This window comes from Myiozetetes cayanensis, unplaced genomic scaffold, assembly GCF_022539395.1.
Source record: "Myiozetetes cayanensis isolate MyiCay16 unplaced genomic scaffold, myiCay2020 scf14, whole genome shotgun sequence".
Lineage (NCBI taxonomy): Eukaryota > Metazoa > Chordata > Aves > Passeriformes > Tyrannidae > Myiozetetes > Myiozetetes cayanensis.
In genome coordinates, this window is record NW_026087048.1 from 17,187,232 (window position 1) to 17,207,414 (window position 20,183).

Consider the following 20,183-nt stretch of genomic DNA (forward strand, 5'->3'; position numbering starts at 1 on the left):
GAACTTAGTGAAGTATCTTCCTACAATATAACTTTTGTAACATTATAACTGGTTTCAAGAAATTTCATTTCTAATTTAAAACAGGTCTTCTGAATTGTATTATGAAGACAGAGGTGGTGCTCCTGGGGGGAAAGGCTGTCAGTGAGCAAGAAGTGCTGTGCATGTGTTTGTAACTCTCAGTGGAAGAGAATCTTAATAATCCCTCAATGCATCATCCTCAGTGGTCGAAAAACCCACTCATTTCACTTGAATTTGCGTGACTTTGGGGTCCTGCAAAACACCCTCAATATTAGCAAGCTTTTTGTAATATGTTTTGTGTATTTTGGGTTTGTTTTGGGTGGTTTTTTCTAGTTCTGATTTAGGACTAGAAAGATGCTTAATATTTTTGATGGTAGGAATTGCCACAACTCAGGAATGCTCTGTGAATGATCTCATTTTTGAACACACAGCCTAACTGATAAGTGTTCCTCATCAGAAAGGTTTGAAATACGAAGATGATGGAGATTTTTAGTGTCAGTTCTCAACATGGATTGATAGAACAGTATTTTAAGAAAACGAAAAGCAGCACAGCTCGCTGATGAACTTTTTTTCAGTTTGAGATATTTTCTTGTGGTGGTCTTGTTGAAAATATGTAATCATTAACGCCTGTTTGGATTTGCAGAGGTTGGAGACCTGAGGGAGCTGCAGACCCTGGACATCTCCACCAACAGGCTGATGACTCTCCCGGAGCGGCTGCACATGTGCCTGTCCCTGCAGTACCTGACGGCGGACAGGAACCACCTGTGGTACGTGCCCCGCCACCTGTGCCAGCTGCCGAGCCTCAACGAGCTGTCCATGGCCGGGAACCGCCTGGCATTCCTGCCCCTGGGTGAGTCACCCCCTCCCCGCGCCGGGGGCGGCCGGAAAACAAACTTTCTGTCCCCAGTAATTAAAAAAAAAACCCAAAAACCACACCAACCCAACAAGTGAGTCTCTTCGGTGGTCCCCCCGCAAACTCTGTTTGTGAAGTTGTCACCGCCGGTGGCGTTGTTGGAAAATATGTTAATTTTAAAAATGCAGGTTAAGGTTTCGTGGCTTTTTTCAAGCAATAAGGCAGCTATCAAATTTGCTTTATTTTTAGCTAGCTGAGGGGAAAAAAGTTGAAATGATGCTGTGCTTAAATATAGTAGTGTGTAATCTGAGTTCCACCACTTTGGGGAATGATCTGTTTCTGTTTGCTGGATCTGAGGATTTAACCAAGATCCTTCAGCAAGGGTTTAAAACTTGCTGTGGAATCCCAGTAACTCCCTATAAACTGTGTTTCAGCATTAGGAACATCAGCACCACATAATCCAGCACAGGCTGAGTTTGTGCTGTGTACAGGCATCCATCAAAACTTCCCCACAGTAGTATCCCAGGGAAGAATTCCTGTGCCTTTTTCTCAACCCTGCCAAAGTTTGGAAGTGTGGAAGCAGGTCAGGAGCAGGAGGTGCAGTCAGTGTGTGGGGTTTGCTCTGGGCAGTCCCTGTGTCTTCCTTTGGGAAAGACAAGTCCTCTTCCCTGGATTTGTCACTTCTCAGCCCTGCCAGGGGCCAGAACGCTGGAATTCTCTGCTGGAATACAGACACACATGCAGCTCTGTCCTGTCATTTGAATAGCCAGCAGTAGTTTTGCTAGAATACAGAGTTTGGTGTTAATTATGTGCAGATGAAATTACGATAATCATGTTGGAAAGAAGCTGGAAATTGAGGTGGCTGAAAATGAGATCGTGATTTCCAAATTAATTACATTGTATAGCTTTGACTTAATCTTTTCAGTACTAGCAGTTTTAGTCTTTGAAGAGCTTCATGATCTTCCTGATTTTCCTATCACCTTAGTTTGTATTACTGGAAACCAAGTGCAGATAATGTCTCCAGACACAGTGTTTCAGTTGTGTCCCAGCGTGTGTCACTGTATAAATGAGAATATGAGTCCCGGGATGCACCATCCAGATTCCACACTACTCATTAAAACAAGCAAAGTAACTTCCCCTATTTTAGCACGTATTTCTACCTCCATGAGACAGGAAGTTGAATATTTTCAATGTTGCAAAAATAAGATGCTGTTCAGTATGATGAGATGTGAAATATGAAAGGATAAAAGTTTTTGCTACTTTTGCACTGGTAGGTTATCTGTGAGTGAACCATGACCTGGATGAGCCACAGATCTGCTGAACTGTTTTAAGTTCAAAAGGAGGAAATAAATCTCTAATGTAATGACACACCTTCTTTTTTCTTTATTTTTAGAGTCAAATTCAAAACATTCGAAAGGAACTTTTAAAATAACGGGAAACATCAAAGACTGTCAATTGACCTTGTTCAGTAGTTCTTAATAGTGACTCACTGGTGAACATTTGGAGATAATTTGCTATCTGTGGATATGAAACTGAATCATAAATCCTAGAGTTCAGAGGAAAAGCAGCACAGTATAAATGTAAATGTTTAATCCTTCCTCTGAAGAATCAGAAGGCTTCAGAGTGGTCAAGATGTGCTGAAATAAAGTAGAAGAGAGAGTGCATTGAAAAGCAAAAAGATTAAATCTGTCTTCTGTTGCATGGGAAAATATTTTTCTTGGAGTATTGCTGGAGTTAAGGCATAATTGTGGCATTATTTCTGCTTACTGGCTAATGGGGGGGTTTGTGGGTATTCTTACCTCCAACTCCACTTCATGAGTTAATGGCTGAGTAAGGACCTTAAGTGACAGTGGAAGGTACTGCAGAAATATCTGCAAGTCATACTCGAGTGAGTATTGTCACAACAGTTCTTTGCAATTGGGGAGTTGTGTTGAAAAGCAGATAATTTATTCATCTCCTGACAGAATGGTTGGGGTTCTTTCTCTTGTTTTTATTAGACATATCCATGTTAGAAGAGTTATGTTTGGAACAAATGGCTTAATGCTTTTTAAGGCGTGATTTACTTTATTTATTTCACGTGCTGGTTGGCATCTGCTTATGCCAAGGAATCCGTTTTTCCTTGTCTGAGTATGTCCCTTGTAGAACCTCTTGTTAAGGGTGATGGAAATCTGCATTTTCCTGTTCCTGGACTGATAAATTAGATTTATTCCAGTGGTAGCACTGCACTGCAGGACAGGGACTAGGGAGGTTTTTTTGCTCTCTACATTCTTGTAAGTTTGCAGCCACTTGTGTCTTAAGAAAAACAGTGTAATACTGTTAATTAATTTTACAAAATGCAGTAAAAATACCTGATCCCACTCTCTGACTTGCAGAACTGGTACATAAACAAGAAGGTGGGTAAACAATAGTGAATTAGTAATTTGTCTTGCAGAATACATTTAATTGCTGGATATGCCAGTAGTTTATGAAAATTATTCTTTTTCAGCTCTGAATATTTCAGTTTATATTCAAAGAAATGAGACACTGTGGATCTGAGCCTTTGTGGGCCTTCCTAGGAAACTTAATTTTTAAAAACAACCCCACAAATGGTGTGTGTAAGTTGAACTGGAAGCTGCATCCTGGACAGTCCTGTGATTGTCATGGTAACTTCGTGCTGCCCCAGTAAAAGGTCTGAGGAAATCTGCTGATCATTTTATCTCAATCTGCTTACAGTATAAATTAGCCTTTGACAGAAAATTAACTTAAAATTTCTTAGCTTTAAGAGATGCTCCAGTGCCTGAAAACAAATTCCTCTGCAAGCAGAAATGTGAATCTGATGACGTCGCAAAAAGAAAAAATGATTTATGTAATTAAGTACAAATATAATTAAAATAGGCCATAAATTCTCAAGTGTACTGACAGTACAGGAGGGGTGTTATGACAGCAGATATTCAGTGTTATATCACTTTATTGAGGGCTTATGTGCACTTTTTGTTTAGAAAATGGGTCCAGTAATTATCAGTGCCCAGTAAACAAAGGTCTTATTCTACCTCAGTATATGGTGCTTTTGTGTCCTTGCCCTCACAGTATGGTTAAAAGAGCATCAGTGCAGCCACACAAGAGCTTTTGTTCCATCTTCAGCCATGTGGAATGCATATGCCAGGGCCCTGAGGTTAGAGGGGAAAAAAAAAAAAAAGGAAAAAAAAAAAAAGAGGGAGAAAAAAGAAAAAAAAAAAAAGAATTGGGGTTTGTTCAGGACTCATGGCATTTGGTCATTTCTGGGAGAAAGGTCTTTGATCTGGGGGAGCCTGGAAGGAGGAAAGTGGAAATGTTTTAGACACAGTACAGTGCTTGCAAAAGCCACATGAAAACCTCCTTTGTAGCTTTAGCCTTTTCAGAGCCGGGCAGCTTCCTCATTGCACAGAGTCCTTCAGAAGCGTGGCTTTTAGAGAACTTTTAACAATATTTGTTGACTGATATAAGACATAAAAATTAATGTGGAGGGGATACAAAGAGCTTTTCAAAGTGATGATTTATTTGAATTTCAACTTCATGGGTAGTGTTTGAAACTGGAGGGGGGGGAGAATCTTTTGGAGTGTAGAAGATGCTTGGTTATTTAATGCAAAGAAACTATATCAAAGGAACATTTATAGTTACAGGCTATTTGGCTTTGGGAATTGAATTTTTCCTACTGAGATATTTTGTCTAACATCCAAAAATTTGCTTTAATTACCTAGGAAATGCAGTCAACTCAGAACTTCGAATCTAAACATAGCCTAAGATAAAGACAGAGGGAAGAGATGAGATGCAGCCTCACTCCCCCCTCTCAGTGCATATGAAAAGAACAGCTTTAGGGCTTTTTTTGACTTGCCTGATTTTCAGCCCATTTGCATACATCTGTGTAGGAACCAGCAAGATGAGCCTCTTTTAAACATTTTCTGCCATTCTCTAAATTAATAAGTTCAACTGTAGCACATTCAAGCTGCCCCAGCAACCCATAGTTTTCTGCTGTTTTGGGGGCTAATTTGGTTCTGCAGCACGAGGGGACTTTCTCTGAGCATTTTATGTCCCATCCACCTGCTACCTGCTATAAATTTTATTGGCTGGTTCCTCACCAGCCTTACAGTAATTTTATGGTGTTGCAATATTTTATTTGTTGTAGGATAACAATGTGGGTTGTTGTTTTTTTTTGTTTCATCTCAAAATATCCCAGAACTTTACTATTTACTATTTTGAGCCCTGCAATACTGAGCCCAAAATAAACCATCTTTTTGAGGTGCATCTCTCAGCAGTGCCCATCAGTCAGCAGAGGGATTTGTGCTCCCTTCTTGGGGCAGGACAGTTGATGGAAGCAGCAGATTTTTCTGTGAACTAGAAAGTCTTTGGGACGGGCTCAAAGCACCATGTGGTGGTCAAATTGTGCCCCTTGATGTCCAGTGATTCTGGTTTAAACAAATCCCAAATTGTGGTCCCTGAAACCTCCACAGACTGTTGCAGAGCAAGGGGCCTGTATTCAAAGTCAAAAAAAAAAACCCTCCAAAACTTATTTTTTCTCTGTCTTTATTTCAGAAAAGGAATCTATCCATTTTCTCTTGGTTTCATCACTTGTTCTCTCTATCAAAGCTTTGATAATGTGTCACTCCTCAGCGTGAGCTTTTAAGGTTTCTGGTGCTCACAGCTGCCACTCAAGTGGGTGACAGCTGAAGACATTCAGTGTATTTTAGGATGGCCACACATTTGGGGAGGGATCACTCAAAATATCTGCACTGGGTGGTGTCCAGAGATCTTGTGTGCAAGAAAACTATTCAGTAATAAAGGGCTTGTATTACCTGTTGTCACAGTAGGGAATTAGAAGAGATGGTTGTTCCAAATGGAATTTCTGAATAGAAATATCATGGGAATTGTTTTCATTTTTGTTCTGTTCTTGCCCACAATTCCAAAGGGAACAGGAGCTGTGCCCATCCCTCTGGTTACCCCTATCCTTCTGCCAGCTGAGGGAGCTGACAGTGGATAAAGATGGAAAGTCAGTCAATATGAGTATTCACTTGGCTGATCCAGCCAAATGCTTGTTTGTCTTAGTTTCTCTAAGGTACCCATCGAAGTTTTTTTTATTTGTATACAGATTTTTGATTTGTGTTTTTCCCTGATGCAGTTTGTCTGCTCTCAGCTCTCCCCTCCCGGGCAGAGGCTTTAAACACTGTTCAGTGGCTTGTGCTTTGCATTGAACACAGATGTCTCTTCCTGAGCCACAGATGAGATGGGCTGCCCAGATGATCCCACACATCAGTCCCAAACTCTTTTACGCTCTTCTTTTTAGTTCAGTTTGGTGTCTTTTTAAACATCTCGTATTACTATGTTTGTCACGTCTTTTAATAGCAGGTGGTTTTACCACTGACTCGTTCTTGTTGACAAGCAAAGTTATTATTTCTCAGAATTCTTCCAAGAAGCCTAAATTTAATTTTCTAAACAAAACAAAATTCATTCCATACCTATCTGCTCCTATCTCGAGGTATGTTAATAGATTTCTGGTCTGTGAAGGCACCACTTAATCACGCTGTTCTGGCTCCTTTTGACTACCAGCCATGAATATTTTAGCAGCAGTAATGCAAGCAGCACACCTTCAGAAATATCGACCACTTACTGCACCACAGCTTTGCGTGGAGAACATCCAGCAGTTTAATGCCTTTTGTTACCTCGTGTTCTTTAATTTACTGCATCACACGGACTTGTTTCTGGGTGTTTGCAGTGCTGCTTGGTTAAGGCTGATGAACCCAAAAGGATCCTCATGGAGAAGTGAGAGTGGGCCAAACACATTCCTGCTTTTGTCTTTACCACTTTCCCCAAGCTGTGATTCCAGTGCCACGAGGCCAGTTGAGGAAAGCAGGTTTGACCTTGTGAACTTGAAGGATGCACTGAGGATTTGAGATCAATTGTCCCTTTGCTTCTTCAAACTGACTTCAGGGTTCGTCGATGTTGAAATTTAATTACTTATAATGGGATTTTTTCAGGGCTCCTGAAAGGGGGCTTTGTTTTGTTTTAGTGATTTTTAAATGCTTTCCTCTAAACAGCTTTTCAGCTCATCCATAATGAAACCATTGGCTGAAATTTTACTACTGAGGAGAGCTAATTTATGTTTGCTTGCATTGAGGCTGATTAGCTTATTTATAATTAAAGGGAATTGCTTTACTTATGATTGTTACTGTGTCATCCCTTCTCCTCCTGACTTTTTTTGTTTTCTAAACCCAGATTTAGGTCGTTCTCGAGAGCTTCAATATGTTTATGTGGATAACAATATTCACCTGAAAGGCCTCCCATCCTATCTGTATAATAAAGTCATTGGTTGCAGTGGGTAGGTATGAATTAATTCAGATGTCTTGTGTACCTGTTCCTTGTAAAAAATCTCCTATATTATACCACTGATTATTGTTTTGTGTGTCTGTGATTGATCCAGCACTGATGTTACCTTGGGGGATTAGTGCAACTCCCAGTTCTGTTTTACTTGGTGTAAATTGCTGATTTCCAGTATTTTGGTGTTGAGTTGTAGCAGTCAGTGCAGTTACTCCAAGGGAATTTGTAATGATAATCTGAGACCTAAAACTGAATTTAAAGGTTGGCCAAAAGTGTAGCCTTCACAGTTTCCAGAAGTAAAGACTGAACAAAATATATTTTAATGTGTTGCAGCATGTTTGGTCCTGACATTTCTGTAAGTTATGGGCCATCTCTTGGAGTGCCACGTGCAGCTCCTTCACTCATTTTACATCCCAGCATCAGCTTCTTGTAGGTCTTGGTACCTACTAACTAACCTTTTTTAGGAGTTATGGATTGACAGGTTTATTTTTAACATGTGGATTTTAAAAATATCCCAGCCTGTCTCATGTTTGTGGTTAGGATGCAAGAAAAAAGTGGTGTGTGCAGGACACTGGCTCAATTCTTTCTGCCCTGACAGTGGCATAAATAAGGAGCAGCCCCACTGATGAATGGAGCCTTACTGGTGTAAAACTGATCAGAAGAGGATTGTCCCCATTACCCTCTAATTATAAATTTCTGGTATGCTCCCCCTCAGCAGATCTTGCATTAAATATAAATTCCCTCTCTGCACTCTGCTGCAATATGGGAGATGCTGAGTCTTGGCATTTTCAGGTTTTTCTAATATTCCCGTGTCAGCTGGTAGGTGATATTTAAATCCTTGCAGTTGGATTACACTTCTGAACTGGCTGCACTCTCGAGCTTCTACCAGTTTGGTTTTTCAGGAAAAAGAAATTCTACCCTTTGTTCTTTCAGAACTGATTGTAAATTGTAAGACAGACATGAAATTAAACTTAAATGGGACAGAGCTGTATTGACTGTGACCAGAAACACTAATGACAGTGCAGGAAATGTTCCAACAGGTTTGGTCCAACCAACCTGCCTGTTTCAGGTGATTTCATACAACCATGTCCTTTATTTTATTTTATTTTTTAAACCTTTTAAGATATCATTTTATACTTAGTCAAAATAATTTTATCTTTGCACTGACCTTTTGTGAAGATCCTACCCGTTCTCCTTCTGTCATTACATGTGCACTGCTGGTGAGGCCAACTGCAGTATCTCTGAGATTATAAATCTAATATAGAATCACACAATCTGGTATTTTAAATCCAGCATGGAAGAGACTAAAAAAGTTGCAAGTGTTGCAATTAAATTAATTCTTGTAGTGCTTCTGTGGAAGAAATTGGTTTCCCCTTAATAAGAAAGAAAAGAGGTTATTTTTAGTAAGAAAAATAATATTTTATTTGTGCACCAAACAGATATTTGTCTTTGTTGGGAAACCACCTTCAAACATTGTAGATTTCTTTTAAGAAAAATTTTCAACATAGGAAGAGCACTTATATATGTATTCAGAAAAACCCAAGGGTTTTATTTGATAATGTGCTGAGTGACTTTAAAATTGTGTAATAATGGTGATGTGAAGAATTTCTGTGTTCTTTCCAAGAAGGCATTAGTAACCAGGCTGAGGTTTGCATGGGTCAGGCAAGAGCTGACAATCCAGGCTTTAGTGCTCTGTCTGGTCATCCACTGGAGAATAAAATCTGACAAGCTGCTGTTACTAACATAAAGCTTGATTTCTGAAAATAGAATATAAATGGCATTGTGGAAGTAATGGATCTCTGTCTGGGCATCCTGCAGTCAGACTGACTGACAAAAAAAAAAGTCTTTTATATGAGAGGTGATGATCTCAGCACTCAAAATAAATTTTGATCTTATTTTTTGCAGATTGGATTTCATAGGCCCCAGTCAGGGATCTGTCAGTCTTAGAGAAGGCAGCCAATAGGTGGTCACAGCTTTTTATGCCCCAGTTATTTATTCACCAGGGTTCTTCTGCAGCTCATTTTTTTCCCCAGCTGTTTAGTCCATTCTCTGTTCCACTTTCTAACCTCCCTGGATTTTGTGTCTGGCATTAACAGCCTCACCCCTTACTTAAAGTAGACAAATGGCCCAGCTCTGAACTGCAGAAACTGCAGGGACTACATTTATGGGTTTGTTCCCTTGTGAGGGTGGTAAGGGGTTAATCAGCTTGAAAATAAAACATTATAGGTCCATTTGTTGTGATTGATAACTCACTGGATCTGGATTGCTGGGCAATGGACTGTTGGGACAGTGGATCTCCGAATTCCCAATTATATTTTAATCCCACTAATGGCTTGTAGGAAAGTATTAAATATTTAACAAGGGGCATATTGACTTGCAGTTTGATGCTGCTTTTTTTTGGTTGTTCCTCTGGGCTGTTCCTCCTTTAACCAGAGGGGATGAGGCTTGATTTTGTCAGGGACATACCGTGAGATTTCTTTCACATCTGATAAGGTCGAGAGTCGTTACCTCACTTTTAGGTCCAATATCTGGGAAGGCTGACAAATCTGTGTTTCTGTTCCATTTGTTAGGACTGGCCCTAACAAGTTGCTCTTGGCTTCACATTTCAGTTGTCATAAACAATTCCAATTCCCCTGTTGACTTCCCCAAGCTCTGAGTCGAATTTTCCTCTGCGTCTCTCTGCTCTGATCACTCACAACAGGCGTCACGTAAAGAGTCATTATTTTTACTACAAGCTAACTTTCTCTCCTTGGATCCAAATAACCTTCCCTTTCCATATATGATTTAGGAAGGGCAAGGCTGGTAGATTTACTAGGATATCTTCCCCCTGTTGTTGTTTTTCCTTCACCTCCAAGGGGGCTCTGTGGATGGGGAAAGGTGTAGAACAGAATCACCCAGTGGCACTTCAAATGTATTTCTTTGAGGTTGGAGTTTGCCTTGTGTGTTAAAAATGAGAAATCCATGACTGTTGTCAACTGGTTGATCCAAGACACGGGAAACAAAGTTGGGTATGAAAGGCTCCACTACATTAAATGTTTAATAACAGTGGAATTCAGAGGCTAAAAGATTAGCACAAAGTAAGGGGCACAGAGTGCATTTGGTTCACCCCCTTGGGATTGGGTTCTCATTGCTGTGTGTTATTTGATAAGTAATTCCTCCAGATGTCCCATGACTAGCACATCACAGAAGGTGATAAAATGTATGTCAGCATAGAAACACAGAATAGTCTGGGCTGGAAGGGACCTTTAAAAAGTCCAACCCCAACGTGTCCTGCCCTCTGCAAGGAATCCTTGAGGGCTGCACTGGAGAGCAGTGTCAGGCATACTTTGGGTTGGTCATCTGGGTTTCCCCATAAAGTTACTTTTATGATTTTTTTTTATTTCTAACCACTTTCTAAATGTCTTGTGTCCTTCTAGTTGTGGTTCTCCAATTCAAGTTTCAGAGGTGAAACTGCTCTCTTTTTCATCAGGCCAGTTAACTGTGTTCCTGCCAGCAGAGGTGAAATCTATAGGGACAGAAACAGATCATGTGCTGCCTTTGCAAGAACTGGCCATGAGGACCCTCTATAACACCTACTACAGGTTTCTGAAAGGTATGACATTTCTGCATTCCTCACATTACAGAAACAGTGAAAGTGCTTTTCTGGCAGTGGGAGGAACGTTTCAAACAGTCCTTCAAAGAGTTGGGCGAGGATTTGTATTTTAAAAGATGCATTTAATCAAATTACATTTGAAATGCTGTGTTAGAACAAAAACGTCCAATATCAAAAATCAAAGATCCAAAGACTATTTCTGAGGTCAAGTGGTGCTTATAAATTAGTTGAAGGATGTATAAAGAAGGATGCTTTTTTTTTGCAGGAGAAACTCTTTAGTGGAAATAGGAGATGAGAAATACAGTTCCCGAGGCAAGATCAGATGCATCAGCCAACAATGCAACTCCTTGCCAGGCAGCACAATCCTAAACTGGCAGACTTGTTATACATAAGGCAAAAGAAATGTGAGCAGCCCTGGGCCATTTGAGCACAGCCTGACAGCTGAGCTGCTTTAGTTCTGCCCCAGTTCAGGCTCAGCTCTAAAGTGGCCCTTGGCTCATCTGGGTCTGCATCCTGCAACCACATGAGTTAGCAATATCTGATGGTAACCTGCAGATTCTGTCAGGTTTACATGTGCTGGGACTCCCCCCTGTTGATGCCATCTTGGGAATTCTCAGCTTTAAAGGTCAAAAAGAAAGCAGAAGGGTGGAGAGCTACAGTGGGAAGATTAGAGGGTTTATGGTAGGGGGTCACTGCTGAACCACTGCTTTGCCAGGAAAGGTGTGCAGGGAGGTCTTTTCTTTCCTCACCCAGTTGTGACTTACACAATGATTTTTGGGGTCCAGCTGTGTGAATGTGGTTCCTGAAGATGCTGGTGAAGTTTGGGATGGGAATAGCAAGGTAGGATTGCAAAACCAGGTTAGGAGATGGTTTCTAGGTGGTCTTTACAAGGCTGGGAGGATTATACCTATTTGCAGGCAAGGTGCAGATCCTGAAAAAGATGGATTTAAATATACATGCATACAAACACATATATGTCCTATTCTGAGTGACCTTCCTAAAGACTGGGGGTGTTGCCACTGGAACACCCCCATTTTGGGGAGGCAGGAGAAGTGCCTGGTTCAGACAGGTGGAGTGCTGGGGAGGCAGGTGGCACTGTGTGATTAAAGCAGCAGATTTGATCTGTCACTGCTTAAATTTGCAGTTTCAAGGGTGCTGTTAAATGCTTGGTGGCTGCTGGGGAAGTGACAGAAGTGACTGGACTCCTTTTCCTCAGCCTTTGCTTGGCTACAGAGTGTGACCTTTTCTTTCTGACGCAAATGTCCTGTTTGTCACCTCGCTGGAGCTCTTTGGTACATTTTGTCTGGGGTTAAACCTTACAGGGTTTGAAAGCTGAAACCAGTGTGATACCTAAAACTGATTTATCAGGTACTGCATCTTGTCCTGATTATTCAGCACCTAAACTCATTCACCTGCCTTGGCTGTCTCTCAGGTTCTAGATGGAGATTAGCATGTGGGGTTTAATTTCTGAAACACTCTGTGGCTTGGGCCAAGCCTGGGAAAATGATGGCTCTTTCCCAAGAAATGACCCTGGAGTTCCATTTGGTGAAAATGATGGCATCTTGTAAGCTGTGGGGGTTACATTTAACAGATTAGGAATGTATTGATCTTTTTAGAGTGGTCTCTGTGGTTGGGCCTGTGAGAATTATGCTGGGCTAGGCTGTATTTCAAGTCATTCCAAATATTGCAGATCCCTTTTTGCTGATGGTGGAGTTTGGGCTTTGTAGTGGGTTTAGCTATCCTGCTGGATGGCTTGTTGAAACATTTTAGTAAAATACTACTGTTGTCCTTTCCAGAACGTTGTATTAGTTACTAAACACCTTTCTGTGTCTAAAAAATCCTTTATGATCTGTTACTGTTTTCTGTTATTTGCTCCTGCTGTAATATTTTCAGCTGGATATTTTGGCCCAGTCAGTCTCACTCCCACAGATGCCAAACTTGTGCATTTAACTTCAACTTTTTGAACTTGCACACGGAAAGCACCGTGTGCTTCACCCTAATTGTGGTATTTTGTATTAACCTCGTTGTTGTTTTGACAAGGCCCTAAGAATGTGAGGCAGCTGTTTCCTGAACTGCTCATGGATTGTGCTTGTTGTGTCTGACTTTATCATGCAATCCTTTTGTTACAAATATGTTGGGGTTTGTTTTTTTTCTTTTCTCCTCCAGATTTGAACTTTCTGACTCCAATCTCGCTACCCAAAAGCCTCTTGGAATTGCTGCACTGTCCCCTGGGACACTGTCACCGCTGCAGCCAGCCTATGTTTACCATTGTCTACCCAAAGCTCTTTCCCTTGAGGGAAACTCCAATGGCAGGATTGCATCAAGGGTAATTATACAGGAAATTACACTGGGGTTTCATTTGGGAAGAAAAACACCTTATGGAACAAAGCATATTCTTAAGGATTTTTTTTTTTTTTTTTAAACTTAGCAGCATTTCAGATCTAAAGGCCCTGGGCTGTGGTTGCATGTAATAGTTGAGAATTATTTCATTCACAAGACAGCCAGAATACTCCTCTTGAACTGTTAAAAAGCATCATCAGAGAATTTTCAGCTGGTTCTACTTCTACTGTTTGAAAAGTAATAAAGGTTTAAAGCTAACTCACTTAGAGTTAAACAAGCAAATGTGATGTTAGTTCTTGTTAGAGAGTTCAAGTCAAGCCATTAAGTTACAAAGCATGTACCTAAAGATGGGGAGCAGAAAAGAGAGGGGCTTTAAAAAGAAATGTTTCTGATGGTTGGTGTATATAATGCACCAGAACACCACCTGGCCCCTATCCTGCTGAAATCCATTGATTTGATAGTTGGCTTCCATAAAAACAAAAGACTGCTTTTCAATAGGAAGATCTTTAAGAAATCAGACTAATTGGTGATGCAGGGTGGTGGTACCTGTTTCACTCTGTGACATAAGAGTATTCTGATCTGTCAGCACTTCAGCTTTATGAAATCAAAGCAACCTAGGTATGCCAGATCTGGGCAGCAGCCAGAAGGCTGCATAAATGCTATTTTGGAAAAGCCATCTTTCCTAGAAAGATCTGATTGCAGAGCTTGTGTTCTTCGACTTGCCACTCTGTTACACGTCAGTCAAACTCAACGCGTTTCACGGTGAGTGAAATAAATTGCTTCCACATTACAGTCATAATATTCATAGGGGCATAAAATGCTATAATCATGCCATCAAGAATTTCTTTCAAGCATTAAGTGGTGTTATTTTCTAAGGAATGATGGATCCTGCTTGCTGGTCACTAAATCTGTGTGTTACCCAAAATAATCCAACAACGTGAGAGTTTGGAGTATTTTTTAATTAATTGCTAAGCATTGCTCGTTGTAGAACTTTCAGTTATGAGATGATAGACATATCAGTAGGCATCCTTTGGAATTATTACAACTCAATAGAATCATCCTTTAGGGCTATTTTGGAAGAACACTGTATTAACATTCTAAAATGTAATAATTGAAAATACACATTTCTGCATGGTTTTCACTTGTTTGAAAAATGGTTCTCATTCCTTCCCCGAGACAAGAATGTAGTGTGTTCTGCAAAATGCCTTAATGGATACAGTCTTAAGTAGCTGACATTTGATGCAAATCCACAGAAAATGAGATCTAAACAGGGCAGCCTGTCATCCTTATCTCCGTAGCTCGTGCACTTGTCATGGTAAGATTATGTGGAATTGTGGAGGTGTGATAGCTGCTTTAGAGAGATGTGAAGGACGGGGTTTCTGTTCTAAAGAGCTTAAAGTGACCATGAAAACACGCAGGGTAGGGATCCTGATTAGCACATGCCACATCCATGCCAGTAACTTCTGCTGGATTTCCGTAGCACGTCCTGTATCCTCTTAGAGGAGAGGATAGTGAAGTGTTGAACTGGATTTCTGGATCTGAAAAAGCACAGATGCCAGGGGTGAGGTGTGATTTCTGGGTTAGTCGAAAACAGATCTTTGTATTTCTGAGGCAGATCTGTAGGTTCCTGCCAGGATGGGGCAGAAAGGGGGGTCACTGTGAGGCTCATGTCACACTGCCCCGCTGCCATCCCTGCCGTGGGACGTGACACGGAGTGACAGCACTGCCTGTCCATCATCCTCTCTGAAGATCTGGGCCCAGGGAGGACACTGGACTGCAGCTATTTCATGCCTGCAAGCACTAATTTAAGAACCACATGAGCAGGGCTGAAGCTGCCCAGCTATTTTCCTGTCAGCTGTTAAACCTGCTGGCTGTGACACCGAGCCACACCCTGCACCGAGACACAAACCACACGCTGCTGCTTTAAACCCCATGCAGGAGAAACCAGGAAGGTCTTGAGAACCCCTGCAGTGTTTCCCTGCACTCAGAGAGCGCAGATGAACCTGCTTTTTCTGGAGGGTGGAGATGTGCTGATCCCACATTTCACAACCCAGCCCATTGTCTATGTGGAATGGAGCCAGGAGCTTTAATCTTTACTGACAACTGTTCCCCCCCTCCCCTGTTTTTTTTTTTCTTCCCTTCTAGGAGGACAACTGTTAGTTTTGTGGCATACTGCTGCTCCACCCAGTGTCTGCAGACTTTTGACCTACTGAGTTGATAAACATTTCAAACCACTCAGGAGTGCTGCCAGTGTAAAGCTGCATTAGATGTCATATCCATTGGTACTGGAATACCCTGCGTGTGCTCGTGTGCCAAAGCAGCAGAAGTGCCCAGTCAGGAACACTCTGAGGCACTTGAGTCCTGCCCTATCAAATTTGGATGAGCTGCAGGAACTTTTCAGAAGTGTAAATACCAAGCTTTTAAAAGTATTAACTTCTCTCTCTCCTCCAAGGCAGCACACAAACCAAACACATTCACAAGCTCTGACTTCAGGATTTCCAGTATTTTTCAAATGTGTCTGTCTTCGGGTTGACCCATTGCATCACTTGGGGCAGTTTCATTCCTCTAACAGGGGAAAAAAAAAAATTGTTTAATTTATGGCAAATAAGTTTTCAGTTACTCATCCCAATCCTCTTCACCTCTGCAGCCAGAATCAGGTGTACAGCTCTAAACCTACAGAAACCTTTGATGGGATCCCAGTGACTTTTCCATAGATTTCAGCTTTATTTCCTCCCTCTCGTGTCAGCATTTCCCCCAGCAGATCTATCCCAGTTGTGTACCACGTCTTTGACAGTTATTTGTGGTATTCAAATCCACGTTCTAAAAGCAGATCTCTCTTTCCAGCATCATTAAATGCCACACTTGATTTAATTGGAGTAACCAGGATATGTCTGGAGACTGAAGATGCTGTTTCAGTGAAGGCTGGTGCTGGTGCCTGCACTAAGGGCTCTTGCTCCAGCCTTTTGAGGGTGCATTTTCTTTATTTTCAATGTTTGAATTTTTTTTTATTTTTTTAAAAAGAGTTCCCCTTTCGTTTCTTTGACTTCTTCAGGAAGGAGATGACTTTTAAGTAGCAATTTCCCTTGGGGGAAAAAACCCTAGCAATATGATGGTAAATGTTTATATTTATTGTATTTTTACGGTTGCAGAGTGTTGATCTGCAAAGAGCTGGTCTTGGATCTTTTTTTAAATTCAGCATTTGGCTGAGTTGTCCAGGTGTGTCAGTGGATTGTGTGCCTTGGAGAAGGCTGGAAATCCAGGGGCAGGTGTGTATCTCCACTCACAGGGATAATCCTTACCCAGATACCTGCTCAGAAGGGCTGTAACACTTGTTTTCATGTACCAAGGGCAGATTGGGTGCAAATTCCCACTCACTGTCCCACTTGTGGGAATCCTTCTTTGTTAGATCTTGTTCATTTTAAATAAAGAACAAAGGATGGAGAAAAAGGCTCAAATTGCCTACTTGACTTAAAAATTTGATTTTATACTGAAACGGTTTATAGAAAATTAGCCCCTCTTGACTTGTTTTTGAATATACAATATTTTTTTAACATCATGTGTTGGGCTTTTTTTTTTTTAATTTCTATTTCTTAGGTATAAACTACTTGTTGATTTAGCACAGTGTGCTACTCTGTGCAGTAGGTAATTACAAGCTGAAATAGATATGAATGAAACAGTTTGTTATAAAAATGGCAAGATAAAGAGACTTATTTGGTAGGGTATTAGCATATGTTGTGGTGAGGTGTGTGGACTTTGAAGGCAGGAGGCATTAAAATGTTTTCCTTTTGCCAAAGAAGCATTTGTTCCCTCTGCAGGCTTCCTGGCATCTCTTCAATAAATAGAGCATCTTAAGAGCTTAAAAGTGTACCAAAAAGGCAGTTTTGAGGGTGGAATTTTTAGGTTGTGCATGTTACTTGTAAAATCTTTGCTGGTTTTACTGGGTTGGTTTTTAAGAGAGTTGAATTAGCAGTAAGAAATGTAGAACTTAATCCTTCAGGAATGCAAGTATCATCTACTGTTTAAGAATTGTGAAACTTTCTAAAATAAATCCCATTTATTAACTCTGCTTTGCAGCAGGAGCCGTGGCCAGGCAGCCTCGGTGCTATTGGATTTCTGACTGGGTTTGGATGTGGCTGTCCCAGCAGACCTGCCCACCCCACAGGGTTCACTGCTGAGGCAGCAAAAAATCCATCCTCAGCTTTGTCCTTTTCCTCCAGCACCCAGAGCTGAGGTGGAAATTGCCCAGGTACAGTTAGAGCTGAATCACAGACAGAATCCACTTTTCCCAGTCAGGCGATAAGAGAGCTGTGGTTTTGTTACAAATATCGATTTTGATACAATAGTCTTGATCAGGAATTTTCAGTATTATTTTTACTGTGGCTTCCTCTGTCTGTGAAGGAGATTTTTATCTTGCGGGTTTTTATAGCAAGCTGTAGACTTTAAATCACAGTTCATATCACAATTCGGTCTGTAAATATTGTTTTGGAGTTAAATCTTGTGATCACCTAAAAGGCATTAATGTTTGTTTTATTAGGAGTCAGATAGGAAGAGTGGAGCTTGATTTTATTATTATTATTATTATCATTATTTATTTATTATTTTCTTTCTTCTTCCCACAACCTAATTATTTCTTATTGAGTCCATATCAGTCTCTTTATTGTTGTCTACAAGTGCAGTTCAGAAGAAATTTAGCCTGTTCTATAAGCAGGATGAATCTTAACTAACACTTTGATAGATGATATTTCAAGGATGGAATGTTCAATGAATAAATGACTTAAACATGCAATTGAAGCTGAAATGTCATACCCTATTTTTATAAAACAAGGAAGAGGAAAGCCAATATATAGACTGAAAATGCAGCTTAAATTCGTGTTTCTCTGATGTTTTTTTGGTACAAACAGTGTTTGTATTCATCTGTATCTTTGGGTGATATTGTTCTAGATTAAAATAACTCCATTCTCACTTGTCCAAATTTTTCTAAAGTTGTTCTACTGTAAGAGTATTTCATAACCAGCAAACATGAGAGCCAGCTATGCAAATTGCAGAGGGGAGAGGGAGCTTCTTGGTGAGTGGTGTCACAATGCTTGGACTTCTCTTTAATGTTTGGGGTTTTTTTCTAGGTAATTTTTGATTGGTCTCGTTTGTCAGGTTAGTTCCCACCCAGATAAATTTTCCTTTGTACTACAAAAAATCTGGTTCCAGCAGTTGAAAAAAATGAGCATTTAAAAAGACTATTTTTTGTCATAAAAGTAGATCTTAACTCTTCACTTGGTTGGGAGCAGGAAAAGTTTCTGTTGTTTTGTTTTTTCTAGGCATAACAAAGAGGTGCAGGAGAGAAATGAGATAAAAAGTCTTTAACCCATTGATATTGTTACAAAATTTTTCTGAGTAAAGATTAGCTCCTATTATAATTAGGGAGCACAGGCATCATTTTTGTTTAGGTTGTGATAACAAGCACCATGTTCATAAAATTGGAGCCCTATACAGAGGTAACTTTTTGTTCTGGCACGGAGGAAGTGGAGGAGTCTCTGGCTTCGTCTAAAAATGCTACTGGAGTGGTTCTGGCACTGTTAGATTTGCAGCACTGTTCTTGGGAACCTGCCTGTTCATCCCCCAGAGGAGCAGGAATGCAGGTGTCCTTTCCTGTGTGAAGAACAAGGTCTGACATCAAGAAATGTGGATTCCTCTGTTTTGACCCGATGCTTCTCTTGGGCTCCTACCGAAGTTCATTTACAACCCTTCTATTTACTTGGTGAGGTTGAGATGTTGCTGTGAGCAGAGCAGAGCTCTTCATTGCCAAGTTGGCTTCAATTCTTCCAGATCAAATTCTGCTGAATCCCTTGTTCTGGCCTGGAGGGAGGACAGGACTGTGCTAACACGCGGGTGGCAGCGGCGTGTCAGGTTTTACTGACATCACAGCCGAGCTGGAGACTCGAGAGTGACAGCCCTTTCCCCGGAGAGGATGACCAGAGTACCACTGACAACACACCAACTTTTGCCTTGATGTCAGTGGCGGATGGATCACCTTTAACTGATGAGAGAGGAGAACGTTTTACCGTCTTTGCATTTCTTGCAAAAACTGGGACAGCAACACCAGAGCCCAAGGCAGCCTCTGTCTGCAGCTGGACTTGGATAATTCCAACTAACTTTGCCTCTTACCTCCCTCTTAATACTACCCATGTTGTTGCAAAATGTTATAGTTAACTTGTGATGGAAGAGGCTGAGTAAATTGAATCCAGAGGTTTTTATTACTTTTTGTATTAACAGACCTATTTTGTAAGAGACCAAAGGTCTGGTGGAAAGAAGTGGCAACGCTCATGTGAAGTCTTCATTGCTTTTGCTTTTATGTGCCCTTTTTCTTTTTTTCCTCTTTTTCTTTGGATTATAACGAACTTGGTTTGCCACTGAGCCCGTTCTGTGTCTGTGGGAAGCACATGTGAACTGCTTTCTTGCTCTGTATTAACCAAATGTCACTCAGTGTGAAGGTGAGCTTGCTAGATGGTTTATTTAAAGTTAGTGGTGCGATTTATTGTATGTGCCTGTTAATAAACTATATTTTTGGATAGAATTACAGTCCATTACAGTGAACTAAATTCTTGCTCCTGGGGCTGTTAAGCTATGTTAGAATGTAACGTTTAATTTACATTTCGCTTCATTTGCATAGTAATTAGCTAATAAGTCTCTTGTCCCAAGGCTGAAGAGGTGGGGTGACAACACTTAAAACACTGCCAAGTCCAAAACACCACTTCATTTCACTTAATCCTTTTGTCTCAGACAATGCAGCTCATCAGATCTTGCATAATGGCAACAAAAGCCATATGGAAACTCCAGACCCTTCCACGGACTGATCAAAAGAAAAATAAGCTTCTGTAGGACTGTTTTGCCACCCTGATAGTCCAGAGGCGTGGCTGTGGTTCATGGATTACGTCCTAAGCAGCATTCAGCAGCTTTTCTCCCTCAATCTAACAGATATCATAGGAACAAGGCTGCCAAAAATAGGTAGAAATTAAGCATCTGTTTCTCGAGTTATTTCCCTCCTTGCTCTGCAGCACT

At 40.8% G+C, this 20,183-nt stretch overlaps 1 protein-coding gene across 4 annotated transcripts in view; it reads left to right on the top strand.

Moving 5' to 3' along the window:
- The window catches only part of LRRC28 (leucine rich repeat containing 28), a 50,649-nt gene extending 30,951 nt beyond the window's left edge, over nucleotides 1-19,698 (top strand). For all 4 annotated transcript variants that reach the window (XM_050309024.1, XM_050309023.1, XM_050309025.1 and 1 more), the window contains exons 6-10: nucleotides 662-868; nucleotides 7,097-7,199; nucleotides 10,615-10,790; nucleotides 12,957-13,116; nucleotides 15,276-19,698. In XM_050309024.1, coding sequence (XP_050164981.1) covers nucleotides 662-868; nucleotides 7,097-7,199; nucleotides 10,615-10,790; nucleotides 12,957-13,116; nucleotides 15,276-15,348 — 719 coding nt within the window. In that variant the 3' untranslated portion in view covers nucleotides 15,349-19,698. The remainder of the gene's footprint in view (nucleotides 1-661; nucleotides 869-7,096; nucleotides 7,200-10,614; nucleotides 10,791-12,956; nucleotides 13,117-15,275) is intronic.
- Nucleotides 19,699-20,183: the final 485 nt, after the last annotated feature.